The 27,499-nt window shown below is 57.3% G+C and overlaps 1 protein-coding gene across 2 annotated transcripts; it reads right to left on the bottom strand.

The window, feature by feature from the left end:
• Positions 1 to 205: 205 nt before the first annotated feature.
• Positions 206 to 24,226, bottom strand: SBK1 (SH3 domain binding kinase 1). Of its 2 annotated transcripts, none has more exons than XM_037815054.1 (4): positions 23,465 to 24,226; positions 6,190 to 6,422; positions 4,640 to 4,842; positions 206 to 3,781 (listed from the first exon to the last, which is right to left on the bottom strand). In XM_037815054.1, exons 1-4 carry the CDS (start codon positions 23,557 to 23,559, stop codon positions 2,942 to 2,944), a joined length of 1,371 nt encoding a protein of 456 aa, XP_037670982.1. In that variant the 5' UTR covers positions 23,560 to 24,226; the 3' UTR covers positions 206 to 2,941. The 2 variants fall into 2 exon arrangements, with proteins under 2 accessions (XP_037670982.1, XP_037670983.1); XM_037815055.1 differs by lacking the exon at positions 23,465 to 24,226 and adding an exon at positions 7,759 to 8,018.
• Positions 24,227 to 27,499: the final 3,273 nt, after the last annotated feature.

Below are 27,499 nucleotides of genomic sequence, written 5' to 3' on the forward strand. Positions count from 1 at the left end.
AGGAGCCCTGGTCTGGGCCTCTCCTGGCCAGAGTGATCCTGGGAAACTGGAAGGAGCTGTTCACCCACTCTGCAGACCTCACTCTGGAACAACTGTCCCACCCTATCAAGGATGATGAAGTCCCAGTGACTCTGTGAATGGCCCCTGCTGTGTGCCTCCCCCACCCCACCCCACCCCCAGCTGAAACAAGACGGTTACCCAGTCGTAATTTTTCTAAACTTTCGTTTATTTTTTAGCAATTGTCATGTTTAGAGAAGTAAATAACACACTTAAAAACCTTCTCAGGGCCAAAGGATGCCAGAGTATTTACAAACACATGGGGGAGGGGGTGGCAAGACATAAAGGCCTGGGGCTCCAGAGCTGGATTTCACCCGGGCCCCTGCCCCAGGTCCAGACGCCGGCCACCAGGACTGTCCCACTGGCCACAGCCAGGGCTCAGGGAGCGTCGGGCAGCCTGGGCGGCTCTGCTCAGTGGGGCCTGGTGGGCGACCCTCCTGTTGACCTGTGGCCCCACCTCCCGCCCTAGGGGCTCCCCACACCCCACAGGCCAGCTCAGAGGGGCCTCTGGGAAGCACCGAAGGACAGGGGGAATGTAGGGCAGACAGGGGCCAGAACTGAGGTTGGGGATGACCCAGCCTGCCCAAGGTGGGGACAGATAGACAGACACACACACACCCGCGCGCGCACACACACACAGTACCTTCACGGGGAGGAGGGATTTCTTTTTTTTGGGAGATTTTTTTCTTTTAAGTAAGTCTTCATGTCTACGGTGTAATTAATTTTTTGCTATTTATTTTTCTTCGACAGCGACATAAACTGAGGTAAACATCTGTGACCGACACCTCTCCTAAGGGGCAAAGGGTCCCCACCCGACCAGGAGAGGAGTGGGCGGCAGGGGACGGGCGGGGACCGCCAGGGGCGGCGCTGGGGCCCGGCTGCTCGCCACCCTTCTCTGCGCCTGGGCAACGAGGGGGCTGGACTACACATCTATGGTCGCTTCCCGACTCTAACACCCTAGAAACTACGACGAGGGAGCAAGCTCCCGCACGGGACCTGAACAGAGAGGGGGGCGCACGCGAGGAGGTCTACTGTGGAATCTCGCTCCCTTGTTATTGCAGGAGAGATCAGGATGTCGAGAGGCCTAAGGCAAAAGGAGAAGTTGCGGCTGGGAGAGGCGGCCCCGGGGGCTCCAGGAGGGCTGGGGGCAGTGATGGGGGGGTCTGCTCTGAGATTTTGCCCACGGCAAGTGGGGGGGTTGGGTCTTTGCTACTTACTTGGCGTGTAGAGGGCCCCGATGCTGGCTGGGGGGGCAAGGGGTTCTCAAGAGGGGTGGGCACACTGTGTAAACTGGCCCTGGGCAGGGCAGAGGGACCTATAGCCCTTTTGCATGGTAGGAATGAGGGGTGAGTGGAGGGGTGGGGGCTCTAGGCCTGAGATGGGGGGCTGCCCCCCTCCAGCCAGCCCAGCCCATCGAGGAAACCCCTCGAGTGCCCCAGAACCCCAGAGGAGACCCTGGCAGCAGTGGCCCAGGACATGGGTCGGGGGAGAGGGTGCAGCTTCCCCTGTGTTGAGGTTATTGCGGGTCCTGGACTCCCACTGGGAGGGCAGGGCTGCGGGGGAGCACTGGAGGAGGTCAGGTTCTCTCCTCAGGGTGACTGCCTCGGGGCCTGCACCAACTTGCCCGGTTCCCTGAGGGCTGTGGTGAAACGCAGGCCTGGAGGCCCTCCTGGCAGCTGCCTGGGGAGGAAGCTGGGGCGGGGCGGGGCGCAGTCACTGGCACGCACAGGCTGCAACCGCTTGCACGCCTATTCACACTCACCCCCATCCCACATCCTCACCCCCACAGATGCAGCACCCCACTTCCTGAAAACACCTGTACCTGACACTGGGCAGGTGTAGGGAGGGGTCAGCCCCAGTTTGGATGTTGACAGGTTTGACTCCAACTAGAAACCCAGGAGAAATTCCTGGCACCAACCCCCTGCTGGGAGCCCAGCTACTGCATCTGGGCCAGGGCAGCCAGGATGCGAGTGGCTCTGGGAGAGGCCCAGGGCATGGGGAAGGTGCGGCTGCGGGGTGGGGGTGGGGGTGGGGGTAGCCTGCCTGAGGCTCTGCACTCACCCCCCAGCTCTAGGAATGCAGGGGCAGCTGAGACCCTGGCCTGGGGGTCCTGTCCCAGGGAGCTGTCAGGACAATAGGGGGAAATGGGCAGGATGAGAGCTCAGGAGTTCAGTGTTCGCACTACGGGTGGGATGGAGTCTTGGGGTTTCATCAGATTCCGGAGCCCGGTGCCTGCACACACACATCAATGCCAACATCTTGACATCTGCTACATTTTGCAAGGGGCTCAGCTCCTTCCCTTCTCTTCCAGGAAAGGGGCAGGACGCACTGAGCCACACCCTGTCCTCAGCGCATCATCCTGGTCCCAACTGGTGGCCCGGGAACCTTCTGCCCCTTCTTGGCCCCAACGCTTCAGTCCCTTTCTGTGCCCAGGGTGGGGAGGGGGTAGAGTGGAGCGAGGCCGCTGGCGGGACGTGGGGTGATCCGCAGAGCAGGTGCAATGGGCCTGGAGCAACTCGTCAGGGCTCCAGGGTTCAGGGAGCTGTCAGGGGGGCGGGGCCCCCAAGCTCCCTTACTCCTGATGTCAGGAGACCTGGGAATCCTCGGGCCTGGGGCGTCGGCTCCGCTGGGCCCAGTCCCCACCCCGCCACGCCGGGCGAGAGGTCTTTGGGTGACTATCTATCTACCCAGCCCGCTGCGGGGCGCGCGGCCTTCCGGACGGGGCGGCCCTGCCTGGTCTACCACTATTCCCTCCCGCCGCAGAGGCGGCTGCTCGAGACTTCTCGCCGCCGCTGCCGCCGGAGCGCGCTCCTGGAGGCCAAGGGCGGCTTCCCGCACCCGCCCGGCTGCGCGCACGGCGCCCGGCGCCCGGCCCGAGGGCGGCTCAGACGCAGATCTCGATGGCCGTGGCCAACACCACCTGCCCTTTGCTCTTGTCCGGGCGGCCGTCGGTCCTGCCGGGGGGGCCCGGGGGCGCCAGGCCGGCTTCGGGCACGGGCACAGGAACGGGCACTGGGACGGGGATGGGGACCGGCCCGGGCCCCACGGCGGGGGGCCCGGGCCGGGCGCCGCTGCCGCTCTCGGTCAGCACGGTCCGCTTGAGCGGCCCGGGCGCCTCGAGGCGCAGCGGCCCCGCGGGCGGCAGGCGGTCCCCGGCGGGCTTGCGCGCGCGGTGCGAGGGCCGGCGCCGCAGCTCCGACGTGAGCTCGTGCTTGAGGAAGCGGAAGACCTCCTTGGCCGGGCCGCGGCGCTCGGGCTCCAGGGCCAGGAGGCGCTGGAACATGCGCAGCGCGGGCTCAGTGAAGCGGCGCCACTGCGACGGCAGCCCCGGCAGGCGGCCCCGCTGCCAGCGCACGAACTCCTCGAAGAAGGCGTCGGCGCCCGACGCCGCCTCCCACGGGAAGTTGCCCGTGAGGACGCAGAAGATGAGCACGCCGAAGGCCCACACGTCTACGCCCGTGTCCACGGCGAAGCCGTCGGCGCGGCCCGCCTGGCACACCTCGGGCGCCGTGTACGGGATGGTGCCGCTGACGCGCTTCACGCGGCAGCCCACGCGGCGCGTCATGCCGAAGTCGGCCAGCTTCACGCGGCGGCACTCGCGGTCGAACAGCAGCACGTTCTCGGGCTTGATGTCGCGGTGGACCAGCTGCCGCCCGTGCATGAAGTCCAGCGCCAGGCCCAGCTGCTGCACGCAGCGCTTCACCGTGTCCTCGGGGAGCCCCACCTGCGGGGCCCGGGCGGGGGAGAGCCGCGCTCAGGGATGGGGGTGCGCGCCCCGTCGGGCCACCCGCCCACCCCCACCCATCCGCGCCCTCTCATGCCAGGCCCGGGCTTCGGGCTCCATTTCCACAGAGGTCCAGCCCTCATCCCAAGTCCCACCCTCCTACCCAGACCCTCCTCACCTTCGTGTCCCCCTCACTCCCCACCATTTAAAACGCCCTCGGTTTCCCTCCTCCTCCCAGTCGCCTCTCAGTCGGGCGCCAGTTGCCCTCCCACTGCCCACCTGCTCACCAGTTCGCTCCCAGGCCGGGAGGTTTTCCGCCGCGTCGCCCCCCCCCATCCTTTTCTGTGGTGACCACAGCACCCACATACCGAGTACCTACTCTGCCAGCTGCTGCGTTAAGGGCCCCTTCCTGCACTGGCTCCTCAAATCCTTCCGGTTAGCAGCTACTATTATGCCCATTTCCCGGATAAGGACACTGAGGCTGTGAGAGCTCTCACTTGTCCAAGTGGCAGGGCCGATTCCAGCTTAGAGTCTGCCAGGTGCCGGGACCACCTCCCCCGTGAAGCTCCCCCTGTACCCCCACTAGTTCCTGTGGCACTCCAGAGGAGGGGCCCGTGGGACTTTATCCCCCCACCCTGGCCCTTTCACAGCACTGCGCTCATCTGTCATCTGCTTTATTGGGCAGTGTCTGCTTCTCCCACCAGCACGAAGGCAGGACCTCTGTCAGCCCCCCAAACAACGCCAGGCAGACAGTAGGTGCTCAGTAAATCCTTGTGTATGAAATGAGTGGTCTGACCACTGTCGTTACATTCCAGGGGCCGGGAAGGCTGCCTCCCCTCTCTATCCCCCCCCAAGTACCTGGGGAGGGATGATGTCAAACAGGTCCCCGGCCGGTGCATACTCCTGGGCGAAGACATAGCAGTCCTCGGTCTCAAAGACCACGTCGAAGACCTTGATGATGAAGGGGCTGGAGGACAGGCTGTTGGTGATGCTCACCTCCCGCAGGAAGTTCTTCAGCTTGGTTTTGCTCTTGTTCACAAACTTCAGGGCCATTTTCGTGCCTGATGGGGACAGCAGGAACAGTGGTGGAGAGCCCCTCTCCCCACACCCCTGCTCCTCACACACACCCGTGCCTGTCTGCCAGCGGGCATGGCTGTCCTCACCTCGCAGGTGGAGAGGGGAAAGGGCTTGCCCGAGGGTATGACTTGGGGCCTTCAGTGGGGCACGGTGGTGGGGAGGGCCTCTTCCACCCTCTCCCGTTTTTTCTCATCATCTTATCAGTTTCCCTGCCTAGAACGAAGCCTCCTGAGCCCAGGAACCTGTCTCCTCACTGCTGTATCTCCAGTGCCTACATAGTAGGTGCTCAACAAATACTTGTTAAATGGATGAGTGAATAAGAAGAAACTAGACACCGAGAGGTGAGGGCCAGCCAGGTGCATGGCCCCAAGGCTGTGTTTGGGCAGGCACCTGTACCCACCGGGGCCCAGGGCGTCTCCACAGAGCACTTGCAGCCCCAGGCCCTGCCTTCAGCACCTCCCATTCATGGTTCACTCTACATAAAGCCCTAAGAGGTGGGCTCTAATGTTATCCTATTTTACAGAGGTAGAAACTGAGGCACAGAAACGTTAAGTCATTTGCTGAAGGTCACACAGCAAGCAAGTAGCAAAGCTCGGCAGAGCCCTTATGCAGGGCTCCCCCTGCTGCCCTCGGTTGGCACGGAAGCACCCTGCCCGAGGTGTGTGCAGCTGTGGGAGCTCACACAACAACCCCCACCCTGATGCTGACTGGCTGAGGGGACACAGCTGTGAGCCCGCAGTGTGGGGAAGGCATTGGGCTCAGTGGCTAATCCAGAAGGCCCTGGAGCTGACTACTGAGGTCTCATCCTAGTTCAAACCCTCAGCAGCTGCACGACCTTGGCTAAGGTCTGGGCCTCAGTCTCCTCCTCTGAGAAATGGAGACAGCCAAGCTGACCTCACAGGGTCCTCTGGCACCACCCTTTACGCGTGGTGCCCTGTTCCTGAGGACCCACCCTCAGCTCTCGGTCCACCTCCTTGGGGTCAGCCATCACCAGGGCCGGTGATGCCCCCAATGCCACCACCAGCCCCGACCTCTCCCCTGAGCTCCAGACGTCCCAGGTGCATCCCTTTGGCCACCCCACAGATACCCCAGATTTGCCCAGAGCAGCCCACCCCCAATCTGGGCACTGCACCCGAGATTCCTCCCTTGCCCCACCTGCTCAGTATCCTCCTGGGGCCCTTTGGGCCTTGGCCTCTCCACCTGGGTCACTGACTTTGCCTCCCTGCTGGCTCCTGACTCCCCAGGGAGCACAGAGGGCTCCAGCCAAGGCTGATGGCCAACTACAAACCCCCACCCAGAACCTCAAGCCCTGCCACCCTGCTGGCACTCACCTGTGCCCTTGTAGGCCACCAGGTCGACCTTCCCGTAGGTGCCCTTGCCCAGCTCCCGGACGAGTTCATAGTGCTTGGTGACGTCACTGGCGGCCAGCGTGCGGAGGGTCAGTGCCTGCATGTCTTCAGTGAGAAGGGGCACGCCTGCGCCCAGCCCAGGGGTAGCCCCCGGCCCACAGCAGGGCAGGGAGTGGGGCGGCTCGGGCTCTGGGCAGCCCACACTCATCTTCTCCCTGTTGTGGGGGGTGTGGCATGGCGTGTGGCAGCAGGCCAGGGTCCCCTCTTCCGCCCACCTCCTCCCTGGCCAGCACCCAAGACCCCTGGGGCTGGGCCCAGATGCCAGGCCCAAGGTGGCCACGAGGGGGCGACAAGCATCCTTGGCTGCGTCACTCCCCAAAGCTTCAGGGACCCGGGCTTGAACCAGCACCCCTCAGTCAGCCCCTGTCCCCCTCCACACTTGGGTACCATTTGTCTCACTGGGTCCTCCAGACACCATATCAGGCAAAGCCTATTGTATTTCCTATCACACGGGTTCTCAATTCACAGCTATTTATCAAGCACCTGGTATTTGCCGGACGCTACTCAAAAGACCTGGGGACATGGCACTGGCCAAAGAGTGAACTTACCTTCTGGTGGGGAGATGAACAAGAACCTAGCAAACACAGAATTAAATATTACCTTGCAAGGCAAGATGGGCTGCTGAGGAAAGAGCAGGCAATGGGGGAAGGGGAGGTGCCGTATCACTTCCACCAAATGCTTCAGCCGCGTAGTCTTGGACTTAATCCCACTGTCCCAGACAAAAATGCTTGGCAGGACGGGGCGGATATGGCCACGCAAGCACACAGACAGCCAGGATCTCACAGTCAATCACACACGCCACCCACTCTTCCACCCTCCAGCACAGACGACAAATGCAACCCACTCAGGTACGCACGCCTGCAGTGGGAGTCACAGGGGCCTGCCCGGCCCCCTGCCCCAGGCACGAGGAGAGTTCCTGACCCGCCACGGCCCAGCCCTTGCCCACCCCCTCCACCCACACTTCTAGTGTCTACACAGGCTGGGGTGGACTTCCTGGTCCCTCACAGCTCCCGATTTGTCTCCACATGGGCTGGGTGACCTTGTATCTAGCCTTGGGTGTTGGGAGAGCAGAGAGCTACAGGGGGTAGAGTCCAGGGCTGGGGACCGGGGGACTTGAAGTGTTAAGCCTCCAAGTGGGTGACTCTGCATTTGGGATTCTTGTCTGTGGAATAAGCAGTTGGGATTGGGGGGAAGAGGGGTTGCAGCTTTTGCAGGTTCAGGTATGTGTGTCTGTGTGTGCACCCACAGGAGGCCCAGGACTGACCCAGCCGCTGGCGCACCCTCCCTGTGCTGTCACATGCCGCCCCCTAGTCCCAGGTGTACCACCCCAGCACTCACCCCACAGCCTGCCCCTCGGCCCTCACTCCCTGCAAGCCAGCCCCGGGGGCGCCATCTGTGAGCGCCCATGGATGTGCAACCCAAAGGGCCTGGCTAGCTGGGTGTCCCTGTGCCTCAGTTTCCTCATCTATAGAAAGAATATAATAATACTACCTTCCTCCCAGGGTTGGTGTGAGGATTGAACGAGTTAAGGGATGCGAAGAGCTTGGTGCCTGGTGCACAGCGCGTGCTGGATGCGAGTCAGAGATGAGATGTGCTGGTTGTTACTGTTATCTGCATTCTCTCCTGCCAGGGCAGCCCAGCCTGGCTGGAGACTGGGAGCGGCAGGGAAGAGCCCAGCACCCTCACCCGGGCTCCCTCCCATGCCCCAATCTCCCTTCTCTTCCTCTGCCTTCCCCTTCACTCTCAGCACCACGACCCAGCCTCCCACTTCACACGGAGAGGAGGGAGCGTCAGCAGGGAACTTCCTGGACTCCCACCCAGCCACAAACAGAGCTCCATCTGCGGCGTCCTCTCAGCTGGCGGCGGGAGGAGGGACTCCCCTCCCCCCCCCTTCAGTTTCCTTGGGAACCTGCTCCCCATTCATTCCCCCTCTCTCGGCCCCCCTCCTCTCCATTCATGAACAAGTTCAAGGTCCATCCTACTAGGACCTTCCCGCCCCCAGCTACGCCCTTTTCTCTCCTAGTTGAGTTCCAACTGAGCGCATGCCAGGGGGTCTGTCTGAAACGACTCCCAGCACTGCCCTCCAAGTCCAGTCAGAGACCAGACCTGTGCCCCTCCCTCTGCCACCCTCCGTGTGCTGAACCAAACCCAGGCACGGCGCCCGTCATCGAGGCTCTGTGGCCGGGCTCCGGGCTGGACAACGTGGGGCCCCTCTGCTGCAGCCACCAACTGGGGCTAACTCAGGGTGGTTTCTCCTCCAAACAGTCGTTCCCTGGTTTCAGGACTGGAAGTGGTCACCTCTTCCACCCCTATCAAATGCCTGCCCGCTCCCTGGGTGATGAGCTTCGGAGTTAGAGAACAGGAGATTCCCTTTGATGGCAGCAGGGATAGGTCAGGCTGTTTCTATAGAAGCATCCTCGGGCCCTTTGGGGAGTGCGTGGGAGTCCAGAGGGGCTTTGATGAACACACCCCCTCCCTGTTGGGAGCTCCTGCCTCCTGCAGGTCAGGGGGACACGCTGGGCTGCTCTCCTGACCTACTTCTCCTGATGTGTTTGGACTCCCCAGGGGTTGCTGAGGTGGGGGGGGGCAGGTGTGTGCAGCAACCTGTGTGCAACCTCCTCCACTCAGGGCCTGGACCCCTGCCAGGTCATTTCAGGCTGTTTCTGCATCCCCTCGGTGCTAGCTGTCAATTGCAAGTTGCAAAGAACCCTCCATCCCTCCATCCTTCCCACACCCAGGGACAGCTGGGTGCCTTCGCCCACCCCTGCACTTCTGGCCTCATAGTTGCCCAGGGTAGACACAGGGCTGGGTCAAGGGCCCTCCATTTGCCCCTCACCCGCAGGTTCCACTGACCACTCCCCTGCACTGCTTCTTTTCGTTACAGCATCAATGTCCCTGCCCCGGCTCCTCCCCCATTCCTGAATGGCCTCCGCTGCCTGCCCTCGCCTCTCCTGCCCCCACACCTACATCTCCTGTCTCTCCTTATCCTTAGGCCCATTCCTCCAGGAAGCCTTCCCTGCTGCCCTAGCAGGTGCTAGTCTCTGCCTCTGCTGAACCACCAGGATTCAGGCAGGGCCTGCCTGTCCCTCTCCAAGGCCCCTGTTGAATGTCTTGGGATGATCTCAGCTGTGTCCCTGTGTGTCCTCTCAACAGGCCAAGATTCACCCCTCGCCCTCATCCCTTCCTGTGGTTCCTAGGGACCAGTTTTGGGGTCCCCGTGCCTTTCCTTCCTTCCCGACATCCCTCTCCCTGGGGCCTCCTGCTTCAGGCCTGTTCTCCGCAAGGTGTCAGCAGGAGACAAGGAATTAATCCACACTGTCCCTGCTGCTGCATCATCCCCCCAGGTACACACTGACTCTGACCCAGTTACGATGCATGTGACTTAGGAGGCGCAGTGGGGAGCAGTGGAGACAGCTCGAGCCTTGAGGCTCAGCAGGCCTGGCCTTGATCATAACATGCGCCACTTTTCATCTGGGTGACCTTGAGCAAGTCCCAGCACCTCTGGGTCTCAGCTTCTGCATCCGTACGATGAAGAAAACAACAACCTCAACAATAACAACAGCAACAATAATAGCAGCTATCACTTAGCCCTTCCCATGTGCAAGGCCCTGATCCAGGATTAACTTATTTAATCTTCACAACACTAAGGGTATTATTTTTACCTCCATTTGAAGATGAGGAACATGAAGCACAGAGAGGTTAAGTAAATTGCCCAGAGTCACACAGCAAGGGCTGGGATTGGGTCCAAGGGTGGTACTTTTAACCGTTATGTTTTTCCAAGTCAGAATGTTGAAAACATCTCAGCCAGCATGCTCAGGAGCCAGGTGGGGAAACTGAGGCCCAGAACAGAGCAGGGCCTCACCACACCCACACACTCGTTCAGCTCCTGCTGAGTGCTGACTGGGTCCAAAGCACTACCCTGGGTGCTTTGCACACATTAACTCATTTAATCCTCATGGCAGACCCATGCGTTGGGGACATCTGCTCCTTTTTAAGAGGAGAAACTGAGGCCCAGAGAGGGAAGTCAGCCTCATCGACCTTGTGGAGCAGTTGCAAGCATGTGCTGGCATCAGTGCATTCGCTTGAAAGCGCGGCTGGGTACAGGATGGCTGTGGACTTCCAAGCACATAGGGCCGGGGTGGGGGGGGCCCTGGCTGACCTCACTCTGTGCAGGTGGCACCGCATCCCCCCCACTCTGGTTGACTGTGCCACCCTGGGGGGCCCCTCAGCCCTTGCACCTCAAGCGTGCATCCTCGCTGCCCCTAAGGCAAGCCCCTCATCTCCCACCTGCATTGCAGAGGGCAGGTGTGTGTCACCACTCATCAAGGCTGAAGTCCTGGCTGTGAACACAAATGCTCTGGCCCTCTGGGCTGGGCAGGGCTGGGTGGGCAGCCATATGCTCCCAGGGTCACAGAGGGGGATACAGGGGGAGGACTTCCCAAGCAAGAAGCAAGACTGAACCGTCTACCACTTCCTGTGGGCAGTGCTCTAGCTGGGTGCCATTCTTGTGAAAACCATACCCACCCCATAACCCAATAGAGGCCTGCTCTGAAGCCCTTTCCCCCTCCACCCCCAGTGACCACTTGGCAAAATTTCACTCACTGAGTCCTCACAACCACCCTGTGAAGGGGCCACGATGTTTCCCATCTTTTAAAAAAGGCTTTATTGAGATATAGCTTACATACCACAAAATCCACCTATTGTTAAGTGTACACTTCAATGATTTTAGCAAATTCATAGAGCTGTGCAACCACCGCCACAATCTGGTGCTGCGTTCTACTTTATAGACAAGGAAGAGAGGCCGAAGAGGTTAATGAACAAGCTCAAGGTCCCATCCTACTAGGACCTTTGCCCAGAGTACGGCAAAGATAGTCAACTGTCCACCAGAATTCATGTTCCCTGTTCTGGAATATAAAGTTGTTTCTGGAAAGTGGCCGTTCAGCAGGGAACTACATCCCAGCCTCCCTTGCATCCAAGTGTGGCCACGTGCCGGTTTTCCCCAAGGGGATGTGAGCAGAAGTGATGCATGTCACTTCCAGGATGGGGCTTTGAAGAATTGTGTAAGAGCTTCGCTATTCCCTCTTCTTCTGTACACCAACCAGCTTGGTGCAGAGGAGTGCAGGCCCCTACCTGGTGGAGCCACAAGGTGGGAGGAGCCTGGGGCCCCAAATCACTGTGTAGAAGGCCTCCTGCTCATGAGGATTGGCCACTCTACTCTGTTGTGTGAGCTGGAAGCAAAGGTCTATTGTGTTATGCTGCTCGGTTATGGGGGCATTTTTGTTATAGCAGCTGGCAGTACCATAATGCATGGGTTATATAGCAAAAGAGCTAAGATTTGAACCTCAGTGTGACTGCCTGGAATGTGACCAGACAAGTCACATGGACCCAGTTACAGGTGTGGGTGGAGGGTGACCAGCCTGTCGGGGAAGGAGGCCCTTTTCTCAGCGTGTCTCGTGGGAGAACAATACTGATGAACCATGCCAGGCTCTGTGCCAAACACTGTGGATTCATTCATTTAACAATCCTGACAATCCTGGGAGGAAGGTGTTATCACGATCCCCATTTTACAGAAAGGGACACCGAGGCACAGAGGGGCTAAGTGATTGCCCGAGGTCCACAGCTATTAAGTAGCAGAGCTGGGATTCGATCTCAGGCTCCCAGGCTTCAGGCCCCCTGCTCTATGCACCCTGAAGGCAGACCCAGGCGGATAGCAACTCAAAATAAGATGATTCACATGGTCGTTGTGGGCAGGGAGTGAGTTCTCTGTCACTGCGGCATCGAGGCAGTGGCTGGGTGCCCATCGCTGGGGAATCAGTGATGTCAGCCAGGTCTTGCTGACTCTCACTGGGATTCTAAGATTCTCTGTCCCATGCCCAGATCCTCTTTTTTGGGCCCCTGGATGCTGCCAAGGTATCCTTGAAAACTCAGTGGCCTGGAGGGAGGCCACTGACTGGCTGATTGTGCTGAGCTTTTATCATGAAAAGCAGTCATCATGGTGGAATTTCAGGCACCGTGGGGTTCAGGGAACCTCTCTGGTCTCCCCACAGCCTCACTTTGCTCCATTCCCTTGGCCTGCATGCCGAGCCAGCTCTCGCTGCAACCCCTCACGTTCTCCCCTCACTGGCCTCCAGGCTCACTCTCTCCGGTTGCTCCCTATACATGTAGTCTGATAAATTGTATTTAGTCCAGCTTTGACTCAGTCCTTACCTTGGGCACACATTTCAGTGGTTTCTTGAATGGTCAGGTGTTTATCCTGACCAGCACCCACTCCCCTTTTACAGGTAATGATCCTTCTCTCTGCCTGTGTAGTTCAAGGGGGTCGTCTCCACTGCAGCTTTTGGGGCAGGGTGACCCATGCAGATACAGCCCATCCTCCAGGCCACGTGACCAGCTCAGAGATGAAAATGTGACCCAGGGTGATGCAGTGAGAGCTAGCTCTAGAACTTTTGCTGCAGGTATCAGGAAGGAGATGCTCTTTCACCCCTGGGCTACAAAGCTGGGGGACACAGGCCTGGAGTTGCTGGTGGCTGGCTTTGCCACCATGAGGGGAGAAGTTGCCTGTGAATGAAGCAACAAAGAGATAACAGAGCTGGAAGGTGGAGAAGTTCCTAATGACTTTGAGCACCTGGATCCAGGCATGTCTAAAGCCAGTTATACTCCTTTGTTTCACATGGCTTAAGCCAGTGTGAGTTGGGTTAATGTAACTTGCAACCTAAAGATTCCAGACAAATATACCTACTCAGGCCCAGGCACTGTGCTGGGTGCTGGCGTGGGTCCGGTAGATTAGAGCAATGTGGCAGACAGAGGGCATGAGCCTACAAAGCAAGGAGATACATTTTGGACACAGATAACCATGAGGTCAAGCAGGCAGTGGTCAATACAGCATTTCCAAAGAGGGCACTGGGCAGTGGGGATCAAGGTGGCTTCCTGGAGGAGGTGACACCGAGTGGCCTTGAAGGGGATTAACAACCCAGTAAGAAACCCAAGAGGTCCTTAAGCTCCTTAAAAACAAGCCCCATGCCTTAATCATTTTGCTATTTCTAGCACTTAGCCAGGGTGTGACAAATGCTAGTGAATAATTCTCAATGTGTTTGGGAAGTTGTAACTTTTCTATCTTGGCTTTCCTGAACGTAAACTTGAGGCTCACAGCTACTTCCCCAGGGACATGGGGTGAGGTGTCATTAGCATTGTTTTACAGATGCAGAGACTGACGGTCAGAGAGGAATGGTGATTTGCTCAAGAAGTCACATGGAAAATCAGTGGCAGAGCTGGACTAGAAGCTGGGGCATCCACAGGGCAAGGTGCTAGCTCTAACAGCCCCAGCCACCAACTCAGCCCCAATGGGAGTGGCAGTGTGTGTGACACTGGTGGTTGTGAACAGAGAGGCCGGAGGTGCTACAGAGAGAATGATGATGATAATAATAATGGATACGAAAATGCTGATGATAGCTAACACTCAGGGAACCCCTGCCATGTGCCAAGTGCGTCACATGAATTAATTCATCTAATCCTTACAACCACATTACAACATAGGAACTATTATCAATCCCAATTTCCAGATAAGGAAACTGAGGCACAGAGAGGGCATGTTACCTCATCCAGGTCATCCATCCAATAAGTGGCAAAGCCGGGGTTCAAATCCAGGCCTTACCACTCTGGTGTCCAAAGGCTTAACCTCTAAGCTTTGCTGTCTCCATATTGGTATAGTAACAATTACCATTTATTTTCTCAATTTGCCAAGGCTTTATTTACATTGCTGCCCCTGTTTGATATTCCAAGCAACCCCATTTCACAGATAAGGACCCTGAGGCTCAGAGAGGTGAAGCAACTTGCCCAAGGTCACTCAGAGCCAGAGACTGAACCTCTGACTTCCCCCTACTTGACTCCCCTTCTTTACTCTGGGTCCCTGGTCTGCTGTCCCGGGCCTCCCTGTGGCCTCACTGTCTTCAGCACCACCCAAGTGGACAGCACCCAGGGTCAGCCCAGCCCTAAGTCCAAGGAGAGCGGGGACCTGACAAGGCTAAGGATCTGGGCCTGGAGGAACTGCTGTAGAATTGGAGCCCAGGGCCCAGGGCTGAAAAGGTATGTATGGATGAGATGGATATCCACTAGGGTTAGGTCCCACTTTTTGCTATTACAAACAATGAGTCACCTTGTACACAAATCATTTCACAGAGTGCAAGTGTCTCTGTATTATGAATTCTGGAAATGGGGCTGCCGGGTCAAATGACAAGTGTACTTGGAATTTTAGTAGCATGCCCAATGTCCCCCAGAGGGCTGTGCCACTGGCCCTCCCCGAGCTGCGAAGAAAGGCCTGCTTCTCGGTGGAGCACAGCAGCTGCCGCCCACTCCCTGGGCAGCCTTGGGGGAAGGCCTCACCATCTCTGGACCTCCGTTTCTGCTACCTTGAAATGGGAGAAAAAAGAATAGATATTCTCTTGTATTTGCATAAGTAACTCAGGAATAATGCACCAGAAATTAATACAAGTGCCTGATCGCCCTCGACACTTGCTCCAGTCATTTGCTCACTCAAGCTCGTCTCGTCAACTCTCAGCTACTGCAGTAAGTTCCTAAATGGTCCCCCACTTCCCCCCACTCCCCACCCCCCACAGTCTATTCTTGACACAGCAGCCAGGGAGCCCATCAAAACCCGATCAGATGACACTGCTCCTCCAATCGACACCCTCCAAAGGCTCCAGCTCATTCCAAAGTCCTGCCAGTGGCCCTGAGTTTACTCATCTCCTCCCTCCCTTCCTCTGCTCCAGGCACGCTGGTCTCCCTGCGCTGGTCTCCCCGTGGCTCCCCAAGTGGAGGCTGTTCCCCCTGCCTGGACTGCTCTCCCCCCAGATACCCACAGGGCTTGCACCACTGCTTCCTCCAAGGCTGCTCAAATGGCACCTTCTCTACCAGGGCTCCCTCCTGCCCTCCCAGCCCCCCTTACCCTGCCCTATTTTTCTCCCATAAAATGAATCACTTTCTACCATATTACATAATCTACCATCTCAGGACATCTACTGTGACTGTCTCTCTCCAGCGAGAACTTAAGCATCGAGAGGACAGGGACTTTGTTGGTCCTGTTCATTGCTGTATCCCTCCAACACCGAGCACAGTGCCTGGCACATAACAAAAAGTTGTTGAATGGGAGAATGAATGAATAAACAAATGAATCCCAGGGGAGAGGAGTGGGAACTAAGTGAATGGAGGCAGGGGAAGGAATGAAACATTCCACCAGGTCCAATCCCACTGTAGCAATGCTCATGCAGAAGGAAGGTGTGGGAGGGAAGGTGGGGGCACCTGTGAGTCTCACTCTCTGCCTCTCAACCCCTTCCCTGAAGGATGCGCTGACCCCGGTGTAGACTCACCTATTCACGCCAGTGAGTGGGGGTCCCAGAGCTGGCCCCTGGGACCCCAGAAAGAGGTCTGTGAGGTGCTTGGAAAAGGCTCTGGCCTTGGCTGCTGGGCCCCAGGGAGCCCTGGCCAACCCCTTCTCTTCAGTTTTCCAGTCTATAAACTGGGCTAATCCAGCGATTCTTACCCTTTCATGGGTCACCCTGGGCTCAGGACCATCTCCCCTGAAAAATGTCCCTATGCACCACACTTCTTGTAACATCTGGGGGCCAGGGCCCCACGGAGCCCCCAAGAGACTGTAGATAAGACTCCCTCCTCTTAGTCCTTCGACACGAACACGGACTCCACCAAACAGTCTATTCTGGTTCAAAAGGAGGAGAAGAATATTCTCAAATCTCTTTCTCCTTCTTCACCTCAGATTGCAAATCCTGGCTCCACCTCTTCTTAGCCCTGTGACTTGGGTAGGTTGTACCACCTCCTGAGCCTCAGTTTGCCCATCAGTAAAATTGGGCTGAGACTGCCATCTAACCTGCTGGGCTACTGAAAGGATTAAACAGGCACTGCTTCAAGTGCTTGGCACAGAACACATGCTCGGCAAGAATATTCCGGACAGAGAGGGGCCTGGGACCTTGGTTCTATCACTGGCCCTTCGGGCAGTCTTGGGAAGGCTGTCTCCCACTGTGCCTCAGTTTTCTATTCTGTAAATGGGGGTCATTCTAATTCTGCCAAATCTCACCCCCTGAACACACCTGAGCCAGACAGGACTGTGGAGATTTCTCAGATGAAGAGACTGAGGTTCAGAGAAGAGGAATTGGGACTTTCCCAAGACCAAGCAGCAGAAACTGCAAACACACATTCCTCCTTCCTGCCCTCCCCACCAGAGGCAGCCTGGGGTTCCCCTTGCACCGTGAGGCCCTGTCTTTGGCTCCCGCCTCTCTCTCAGCCTCCCCTCCCAGCTGGTGCGCAGTCTGCCCCTTCCCTGGGGCACATCCTGGCTGGTTATTAATAGACCATGACTCCGTCTGCCTACAGCTGGTACCCAGGGCTGGGAACAGGCTCTCCTCTGGCCCTTCCCAGCAAGGCCCTGTGGGGAGGTGGGAGTCCTGGGCCTCACCATCCCTCCCAGCCCCTGTGACTTTGGAATGAGCTGGGGAAGCTTTCTGGTGGACCTTCAGCCTTGTTGCCTGGGACAGGCAGGTAGCCCGGTGCTCGGGGGGCATCCACAGGAGTGGAGGGCAGGGCCTTGGCTGGGTGGCTGCCGGAGAGATGGCGGGGTCATCTCCCAGAAGAGACAACCTGCCCCAGTTACAGCCCTCACCTCCTCCTCCTTTCCTTCTCCTACAGATGGACAGGGTTGGGGAACGAAGCCCAGCTTAGGAGCCTGGGGCCCCGATTCAGACAGGTTTGGGTGAGTGCTCAGTCACCATCATTTCTAGCTATGTGGCTTTGGGTCAGTCACTTAATCTCTCTGTGCCACCACTTCCTCATCAGTAAAGTGGGGATAATGATGGTGTAGATAAAAGTATGATTAGTAATACCCAACACTTATGAATCACTTAAAGTATAAATATTTTACATATATCAACTCATTTAAACCTCACAACAACCTTAGGAGTAGCTGCTATCATTATCCTCATTTTGCAGCTTGGGAAACTGAGTCTCAGAGAGGGGAAGACTGAGTGATGTGTCCAGTGTCATACAGCTAGGAAGTAGCTTAAAGAATATTTGAACCAAGGCTGATTGGCTCTAGAACATTCCATAGTAGCTACTATTATTACTTCATTAATTCATTGAATAAATATTTGTTGAGCACCTACTATGTGCTAGCACTGTTCTTGGATCTGGAATACATTTGCGAACCAAACTAATGGCTCTGCCCTCAAGGAGCTTATATTCCAGTTTTGGAGCTGACACTACGGAGATGAGTGAGAGATGTATATCAGACAGTAAGAAGTTCTATAGGGGAAAACAAGCAGCGAGAAGGGAGTGGAGTTTTAGATGCAATGGTCAGGAAAGGCCTCCCTGAGAAGGCTGCAAACCAGGAGGACATCATGGCGGAGGCGCTTTCCTGGCAGAGGGAACAGGTGCAAAGGCCCAGAGGTGGAGCTGTGCATGGTGTGCTGCCGCATCAGTGAGGAGACCAGTGTGGTGCTGTGTGGTGGGCAACAGGCGAGGGGCAGGAGATGAAGCTGGAAGCATGGGGGCAGGTGGCAGACCTGGGTGAGGCAGGGAGCCATGGCACTGCAAAACCCAGACCTGAGCAATCCCTTCCTGAAGCCAGCCTGTGCATCAGGTCCCAAGAGGTGAGGAGAGGCAGTGTGAACCTGGTCTGGGCCTTGTGCTTGGAGATTCTGAGTCCAGTCTCCAGTAGCATCCCACCACGGGCCTTGGAGGGCCTGGGGAAGGGGTGAGGGAAGCCTTAGAAGCTCCTGGGGGAGTCCCCTGGGCCCGAGCTGCATGTACCTCCCTGCTGCAGCTCCTGTCCTGTGTGAGCAGAGGCATGGGGACTGGAAGGCTGAGTGATACGTTTGGGTCCTTCTGGCTCTCTGGCCTTGCCCGGCAGGCCTGGTGTGAATGGCAGAAAGGAAGGCAGACTCTTTCCCGAATTCCACATAGGGAGCCTTGAGCAAACACCTTCACTCTGAGCCTCCATTTATTTCATCTGCAAAAGTGGGGCTAAAATTCCTTTCTGCTGAGCGCTTTTGAGGATGAATATTAAACAGCAAACACTTGTTTATAGGTGCCAGGCACCCTTCATAGCACTTCACCTTCATTCACTTAATCCTCGCAACAACCCTGCAAGGCAGGCACTAACGCTGTCCTCCTTTTTACAGAGGAGGGATCTAAGGCCCAGAGAGGTTAAGCACCTGGTTCAAGGTCACACAGCCGGATCTAGGGACTGTGCTCTGTACCACTAAGCTCTGTGGTTAGTCATTAACTGTCGGCCCCACTGCCCCTCCTGGAGACACTTGACGTTCAGGGCTGGCAGGACCTGAGCTCCCAGGTGGAAGGTCTCCCTGCAGGGCCTTGGGCTCTGGCGCAGGAGATTTGGGAGACCTATGCTTAGGGGCAAGTAGGTTCCTTTCAGCTAGGATGGTGGGCTCCAACAGACCCAGGGAAGCTGCCCTGGAGGAGGAGGGCCAGGGAGCTGTGCAGCCCCTTTGGAGAAGGAGGCTGCTCTGTCCTTTCCAGCAGACCCTGATCCCTGCCCTGTCTGCCTGCCCTCGGGGCCCTCCCAGTGCCCAGTGGCAGTTGGAACCTTTTCTGCCTCTTCAGTGACTGGCTAAGGCCTCAGGGAAAGGGTGCTTGTGCAGTGGGGTGCCATAGTGGCTCCCCCAGGCCTTGGACCAGCTCGTTTGCAGGCTCCAGCAGAAAGAATAAGAGCAAACACTTAAGTAGCAGGCGCTGTTGAAAGTGCTTTATCTGTACCTGGTTCATTTCATCCTTACAATGACCTAGGAAGTAGGAGCTGTTCTTAACCTCATTCTACGTCAGAAGAAACTGAGGCACCGAGGGTCAGTGACCCGTCCAAGGTCATGCAGCTGGTGGGCGGGAAAGTGGGATTCGAACCTGGGTGGTCTGGCACCAGCTTCACATAAACCTTTGGTAGATGAGAGCTGAGCTCAAATCCCTGCTCTGCCCTTCACTTGTTGGGTTACGCAGGCCTCTCTGAGTCCCATGTTCCAACTGTGTAGCGCTAATGAGGTAGGCATTAACCCTGATTTATAGATGAGTAAGCGAAGGCCCAGAGAGGTTAAGTAACTTGCCCAAGATCACACAGCACCTACGTGGGATTCACTCCCCGGTTGAGCCCAGAGCCCAACGATGTCCAGGGCCCGGCTTGAAGCACTTGACACTGAAAAATGTACCACTGCTTCCTTCCAACCCTGACATTACAGGACCCCAGAAGTGAGGACTGAGCTGGGAATCTGGATCTGTCCCCTTTCCAGGCTGTGGCCAAGCTGTGGAAGGGAGGTGGCAGGGGAGCAGGGGTGGGTGGGAGAGAGGATGGAGGCTTTAACGGACCCTTCCAGGCCTAGCTGCTAGTAGGGTGGGGGAGGGAGTGGGTGGTTTGGGGAAGTCTCCAGGCCTGGAGAAGGTGCTGGCCTGAGGCCCATCTGCCCGGGGCAGGAAACTTCTAGGAATCCCTCCAGCAGGAAGCCCGGGCTGGCACCTCACCTGGAAGGCAGAGGCTGAGAAGAAAGAGGGCCTTAACTTCCGAACTTCAGCCAGGCCACCCCTCAGGCAGAACTACAGGCCAAGTTTCTGGAAGGATCCTCCCAGACTCTCAGGCTTAACCCCCCAGCCTGGAGCAGGGGCAAACCTCCATGTTCTTTAGCATACACAGTTCCACCTCTCAAAGATCCCTTGCCCCTTTCTTGGGGATAAGACCAAAAGCCCTCCCACCTCCCCAGACTGGTCAGGGGGCCAGTCCAGCTGGGGGCAAACCAATGAAGAAAAATCACCAATGGTTAGCCATCCACTTGCCAATGACCCTTTTACAAAGAGCACTTTTTATGTGCCACACCCTGTTCGAGGCCCTTTTCAGGCGTTAGCTCATTTCATCCCCCTGATGACCAAATGAGGTGGGCATTAACCCTGATTTAGAGATGAGTAAGCTAAGGCCCAGAGAGGTTAAGTAACTTGCCCAAGATCACACAGCACCTATGTGGGATTCGCTCTCTGGTAGAGCCCAGAGCCCAAGCTGGCAACCATGGTGCTCTGCTGTCTCCTCTGACCTGGGACAGCTGTGGACCTTCATCCAGGAAGATGGCACAGTCCCTTCCAGGGCCATGCCCAGTGGATGGGCCCAGGACTGGCCCTTGGCCCCACTACTTGGCAACATCTGTCAGTGGATATTTTTGAGCGACTTCTACATCTAGGCCCCCAACCCTCCTGTCTCATCAAAACTTAAGAGAAATTCAGACTCAGTCTAAGAAAGTTAGATCAAGGAGGAAGCTTAGAATTGAGGGGCCCTCTAGTCCAATTTCTCTCTTGCAGAGGGGTAAAGTGAGGCCCAGCGAGCAGCCCTCACCTGAGTCCTCAGCATGACCTGAGCTTAGAGCCCCAGGTTTTTGCCTCCTGGCAAGTGGGGCAGAAAACAGATTTCTGGTGGCCAAATCCCTCTAGCACAGGGGCGGGGGGCAAGCTACAGACATGGCAAAGAGGGGAAAGTGGAGTCAGGTTGGCGAAGCTCTGGCCTTAAAGACCTGGGATGGACTCTGCTCCGAGCAGGTTTTAACTTGGCTGTTGGGGAGGCAGGCAGTGCCCATGTGCGCTAAAAGCACACAAAGGTCACCCGCTGAGCAAACATTTTCTGGCCTCCACCCCGAGCCTCTGAACCCAGATGTCTACAGCAGAGGCCAGCAGGTCATGTAAATGAGTGAACAGACCAGCTGTCTAAAGAAGGCTGTCACTCTTCAGTTCCAGCCAGGGGCTGCAAGATCATCTGATTTTCTTCAAGAGGATCTGAAAACCAGTGTTTGAATGTAAAATCTCCCAGCTGGCAACAAACATATTCAACACTGGCTGGGTCCCCCAGGATGTGTCTATAAGCTGTGTCTATAAGCTGGGTCCACAGGCCACTGACCTGTGGCATGTGCTGGATAAGACGTGGGCCCTGGGTCGGACCTGGAGCCGACGTGGACACCAACTCTCACAGCACATGGAGACACATGCCACTGTCTCCAAGACAACCGGTCTATCAGCCAATCAAATTTGGTTCCCTACTATGTGCCAGCCCAGCTCCGATCAGAAGGAGGGGTGGAGGCAGACAGACATACTAAGACATGGTGGAGTGAGGGAATTAGGGGGCAGTGAGATGAGTGAGGAGGGGGAGTTGATGCTGAAGAGAGGGCTTTGGGCCAGGCTGCAAAGGATTTTGATGGCTGAGCTAGAGGTTGCACTTGATTCTGGACTCAACGGGGGGCCCCTGCAGGTTAGTGAGGGGTGAGATCTTCCTCCACTGTCCCTGGTCACAGTGACTCAAATCTCTGCTCTCCGGCCTCTTGCTCCGCTTTGATGCCAGAGGGTTGTGTGACAAGGCCCCGGGCTTTTGAGAACCCACGGGGGAAACAAACTTGCTTAAGAGATGGGTAGGACACTCCTGAATGCTTCTCACAGCCTAACTTCAAGTTGTGTCCACCCCACTGGCTGCAGAGTGAGTGGCTTGTTTCCATCATTATCTCTGGGAAATGCCACATGCTTGTCCAAGGTCACCCAGCCCTCAGGGCAGCTGGCTCCCCCACCGCCTGGGTAGAGGCAGTTGGCCTCAACTGTCCTTGAATTTGCAGGAGGGGTTACGGAAGCTCTGGCCTGAGGCACCCCCTGCCCTCCACTCCTGCTGGTCACATACTCCCCCTCTGTCAGTGACAGCAGCAGATGGGGGTGGGGGAACTTGGTGTTGGGTAAGAGGGAGAAGGGGACTTGCCTGCTCCGGGCTCAGGGCCTCCCAAGTCTGCAGCAGGATGGGGACCAGGTGCCTCAAGCTTGGGGTCAAGAACTGGTCAGCTGGGCCCAGCCAGGTGCACTGTGACTGGCCCAACCAAGTGTGGCCTACGCCAAGCAAGGACAGCCCAGGAGAGATCAGGAAAGGTTGTCAGGGAAGAAGGACCCTGACTCCAGTGCCTGGCGCATCAAGGGCAGTAGATAAAGGGTTGAATGAATAAATGAACAGAGGAAACTGGGGCGGGGCCACCTGCCTCCCTGAGTCTCAGTTTGCTCACCTGTCAATTGGAGTCAGCAACCCTGCTTGTCTGCAGAGGGCTCAGAGGGGAGAGACTGGGTGACGCCCCGAGGAAAGACATACCCAAGGCTGGGGCAGCCCAGTGTGTTCCCTTGTGACCATCCTGCCCCTTCTCAGGACATCAGACCTGGAATTTTAGGGAATGACATCCCCCGGGCCTCTCAGCTTCCCCAAGAGCTGCAGGATCTGGGGTTCAGGACCCCACTGACATCTGAGTTGGGGTTATGCTTTGTACACTGCCTGGAAAGTGAGACGCTGAAATTGCCCCTTGGTTGTCCAGGACACACTGACCCAAACCTAGGTTTGGCCCCAACCTAGGTTTTGGAGGTCAGAAAAGGGAGGAGGGAAAGCCTTGGGTTGGCTGCCCCTGGGGCACATGGGGACAGAAAGGTGCCCTGACCCGAAATGGCTTCTTCATCTAGACTGTCCCCACCCACCCACTGAAATTAGCACCTCACTTTGGGGAGGGCTTGGTTCCTCGCTGTCCTGCAGGAAGCACAAAGTATGATGGCTGGGTGAAGACACCCCCCCCCCATTGTGGCCTTGGTCGGGGGACAGTGGGGTCAAAGAGAAAATAAAGGATTCCCACCGACGCTCTCAAACACACCCCTTCCCTGCTCCTTCACAGACAAAGACACAAATCCAAAGCCCCAGCCACCACCCTAGGGCCACACATTGCAGGCCCCCTCACATGTGGACACTCTCCAAACCTCCTCCCCTCAAGGGGACTTCACTTGAGAACTTAGCCTGGCCTTGGGGTGGGGGAGGCTGTATATTCCAGGACCCAAGGGTCCCCACATTATAGGCTTGCAGATTTGGGGGGGACTCTCCACCCCACCCCACCCCCCAGTGGCGCAGGGGACTCTGCCACCACTCTCCCCCGGGGGCCAGAGAGCTGTGCCCAAACCACGGAGCTGGGGTGGGGGAAGGGAAAGGAGGAGGGGGCAGTTCCTCCAGGCGAGACACAAAGAGACGTCCTTCAGCCTCGGCTCCATGGCGACGCTGGGGAGGGGGGAGAGCGCACCCAATACTTCCCTCCCCACCTGCAGGGCTAGGGACCTGGGCGGCCCCTCACCTGCCGCCCCTCACCTGGGCCCGGCTTACCTGGGCTGGGGCCGCGGGGACGTAGCGGCAGGGGGCCTGGGCGCCGTCTCGGTCTTCGCCAGCCCGGCCCCGGGGGCACAGGGCGCCACAACCATGGGCCGGGATGCGAGGGGGGCCGCGAGGGGCTCAGTGGCCCGGTCTTGGAGCTCTGGGGGTGGGGGGTTCTCGAGGCCTCTTGCTGGTGAGGGGTATTTCTTGCTATTCTAGATTTGGGGTTTGCTATTCTGGAGTTGGGGGGGGTCTGGGATCCCCCCTGAGCTAGAGGCGTTCTGAACTGGGTCTTCGTGTCTTGAGGTGTGGAGTTGTACTGACCGGGATCTGGGGAGGGGGATCCCCGTTATCCCGGACGGGGGGGGTGTCTCTGCGTCCTAGGTCTTAGGGGGCCCAGATCGAAGAGGGGGAATCTTCGCGGTACCGTAGGGGGTCTCTGTCTTCTAAATCCGGACGAGGTCCTCGCTTTCCAGGCTGGGGAGTCGCTCTGTGCTGGAGCTGTCGTCGGGTCCTGGATGTGGTGAGGGGATCTTGGCGCTCCCCGGCTGCGGGGGCTGGCTTTGTCCCGGCCACCGGCAGGCGCCGGGAGGAAGCCCCTCAGCCGCTGGGGGGCTCCGTCGCCGCCGCTACGAGCAGCCCGGCCCTGCGGTCCCGGACCCCGGCCTGGCCCGGGCTCTGGCTCCGGCTCCGGCTTGCGCTCCGCCAGGAGCTCGGGCCCCGGCCCCGGCGCCCGCCCGGGCTGCTCTCCATCGCGGCATCGCGGCTCCGCCCTCCGTCCCGCGCGCACCTGCCCGCCCGGCTCGCGGCTCCGCCCTCCGGCCCGCGCGCCGCCGTCCGCCCCTTTGTCCGCCCCGCTCGGCGCGCGCTCTCGCGCACGTGCACTCACCCCGCCGCGCGCTCCCTGGCTCGCCGCACCCTCCCGTCGCGCGCCTTGAGCGCGCAGATTTTCCCCACGCGGTGGGAACCGCACACGGCGCCCCCACCCCGCCTGCCGGCCGCACTGGGTCCTAGCGTCCGCCGGCTCCCTCTGTAGCCTCCTACCCCCGTCTTTTCTGGGTCAGAGCCCACGAGGGGGCGAGAAAGAGGTTAGATAGGACTCGCGGGAATCTGAGAGGGTCACCTCGTCCAGCCTCCCGGCCCCTGCGGGACCAGGCTGCCCCAGACTGTCCCAGTCTGTGCTTGTGGGGCGGAGCCTGTGTCTCGCTCTCTCAACGAGGGAAAACAAATGCAAGCTCTGTAATCGGATATGTACTCATTCATCCATCCGTTCCCATCCAGGCATCCATTCTTTTTGGGGCGAGACTTAAGAGAACAAAGTTACTCAGGGAAGAGGTCGCAGACTGGGGTTCTGGGGACTCTGTCCAGCCCAAGCCGTGTTTGCGGCTCCTGCAAACAGGCAGTGACTAGACGCGGGCTGCAGCCGGAACGCAGGGCGCTCACAGAGAGACGGGAGGAAAGCGAGCCCAGGCGGCTGGGGCTGCGTGCGGAAAGGCAGCCGGGAGTGAGAAAGCGCTGTCTGATAACTGGAAACTGGTGGTGCGAAAAGAGTGGGGTGCATGAGGATGAAAACTATGTAGAGACAGCTCACCTTCCCAGGCCCCCTTCCCATTTCATCCCTGCAGTCCCAGCCCCACTCTTTCCCTATGAGAAAGCCCCAACACGGAGCGTCTTCCCGATTTTCTCTAAGCCTTTGCTCAGGCTGGTTTCTCCACTCAGCATGCCCATCCCAACCACCCTTTTTCTAGAACTTTTAGAGCCAGGGATTGCAAGCTCAAGTATGGGTAGGTCACATAAATTAGTGGCTGGAGAGATGTGTAAAGGGGTAGGAGCTGGTGGAGATGAGACAAACTGGAGGCATCGCCTGCTCAGCGTGGCCGGGTGAATTTTCAAGAGAAGCAGGGAATCCATATTCTAATGTAAAATCTTCCAACTTTTAAATGTTTGGAACTAACTCCAAATTTCAGAAGTATGGCGTGGGCCAAATAAAACATACTTTGGAGCCCAGTCTGGCCCATGGGCCATCAGTTTGCAACCTCTGCTCTTGGGAACTTTGCCTGCATTCCTAACTTGTCTCTCTCCTGCCTCTATCTAGACTTTTTTTTTTTTCCCCCTAGAATCCAAGGTCTGTGTGACCATCAGCTCTGTAAAATACAAACTGGATTTGGTTGATCCCCAGGGCAAAGTCCCACCTCCTCATTAAGGCCTTTGAAGCTCTTAGCCTTGGGAGCTTATCTTCCCCTTACTCAGCTTCCTTTTTCCCCAATCAGCCCTGGCCTCAGCCACACTGTTCTAGAACATTTACTTTCTCATATCTCCATGGCTTAGCACATTCTGTTCCCCTGTCTAGAGCATCTTTGCCCTCTTCTTTGTTTTCCAAACACATTATCCCCAAGCCACCTCCTCCGTGTCTACCCTCCCGCCCCTCCTGGTCCTGCCATGTCCTGCCAGTTTTCACCCTAGCTTTGTTCTAATTCTCTCTAAGTAAGGCCCAAGTGCCCAAAACAAACAACTGGAGGGATTTGTGTTACTCTGCAGGCAGCAGAGGGAGACTGGGGAGGGAGGAAGAGGGAAGGGAATGTTTTCTTGTGTCTCTCTAACAAGTGAGCCCCAGAACATTAGACTTTAGGGAGCACTCTCCTATTTTTACATAGGAGGAAACTAGAGAGGGGCCCCGAGAGGGACAGCAGTGGAATCTGGCCTTGAAAAGCTCCCAGCCCATGGCTATCAGGGAAAACCCAGTTCAGCACCACTTTCTCCAAGCAGCCTCCCCTGATCCCTCAGCTGGGGGATTTGTTTCTCCACAGTGAATTAGGAAAGGTTTGCCAAAATGCATTGGGGGGAATTCAGCCCCCACCCTGAGCACTGCAGGGTGGGAAGTCCCTATTCTCCAAAAGGCAGGGGACATGGCACATTTAAGCTCTGGCTGCTGCTGGGGCCTGTTGGAATCCATGGGTTCTGGAACCAGCGGGCAAGAAGAGGAGTCCTCATCCCGGCAGTGGTAACTGGCTTGGAGCAGCAGGAGGCAGGGCTGATTTTACATGGTGGGAGCAGGGAGAAATACATCCAGGATCCCATGGAGCACCGCCTGGTATTCCCCAGCCCCCCAGTAACTGTGAACGCACAGGTGCAGCAACCGTAGCCTGAGAAGTTTACGATAATCAAGAGTGAGACCCCCGAGGACTGGAAGATTGGGTCACACCACCAGGTAACCCATCAAGACCTGCCAAGGTGATAGTGAATATTCTAGAATGGATAGTGGAAAGGGAAAGGATGAGTTACAGACAGCAAGGGGGCAGATGGGGGGCGAGGGGGCTGGAGTTGGTTCAGTTTCCCTTAGGAAGAGGGGCTCATTGGATCCATGGAGGAGCTGTGCAATGAGAGGAATAGAATGCAGTGGCCAGAAAATACCCCACGGAGATCTCGGGAAAGTCACCGACCGAGGGCAGCAGCTGTGAAAACTATCAGTGGTTCACAAAGGAGGCCATGGTTTGCTTCCCACTAGCTGCTCCTAGCCAGTGACTGAGCACAGCCGAGATACAAGGCACACTCATATCTAGGAGCCAAGGGCTTCTCTGACGGACAGCTTTGGATCAAGGACTTCCCGGTGGCTTTGCCAAACTCTAAATACTGCCTTGCAGTTGGAGACTCGAAGGCTTTTCCTACCCCACCTCCCTCCTCTCTTTTTCTCTCTGTTCCATGTGCTAGCTCTATTACAGTCTGATGGCTCTCCCAGCCTCCTCTGGCTCTCTCCCTATTTCCCCCTCCCAGGAGTTTCCCCAATAAATTGCTGGCACAACTGACCCTATCTTGGCCTGAACCAACACAACCTAATCTATCTGAAGAGGGATTAAAGAGGCTATTTTGTGTTTTTACAGTTGTTTTTTTTCCTTGACACCCAGGGATAAACCACTCAACAGCTCAAAGATTTCTAACCACAGCAATGCTGGCTTCCCAGAGAGGGTCTTAATGGGTGAGCTTTGGATAGCAGAACACAAAGATAAAACTTGGCCACGATTTCCATAGAGATACAGCCCCATCAAGCAG

Source organism: Choloepus didactylus, chromosome 21 (genome assembly GCF_015220235.1).
Source record: "Choloepus didactylus isolate mChoDid1 chromosome 21, mChoDid1.pri, whole genome shotgun sequence".
Classification (NCBI taxonomy): Eukaryota; Metazoa; Chordata; class Mammalia; order Pilosa; family Megalonychidae; genus Choloepus; species Choloepus didactylus.

Bases quoted from the DNA above. Each gene is read 5' to 3' on its own strand.
- SBK1 (XM_037815054.1), bottom strand. From the start codon at position 23,559: ATGGTTGTGGCGCCCTGTGCCCCCGGGGCCGGGCTGGCGAAGACCGAG. The intron at 4,843-6,189 runs GTGAGTGCCAGC...TGTCCCCATCAG, and splicing joins GGTGGCCTACAAGGGCACAG to GCACGAAAATGGCCCTGAAG. The intron at 3,782-4,639 runs GTACTTGGGGGG...CGGGCCCCGCAG, and splicing joins TTGACATCATCCCTCCCCAG to GTGGGGCTCCCCGAGGACAC.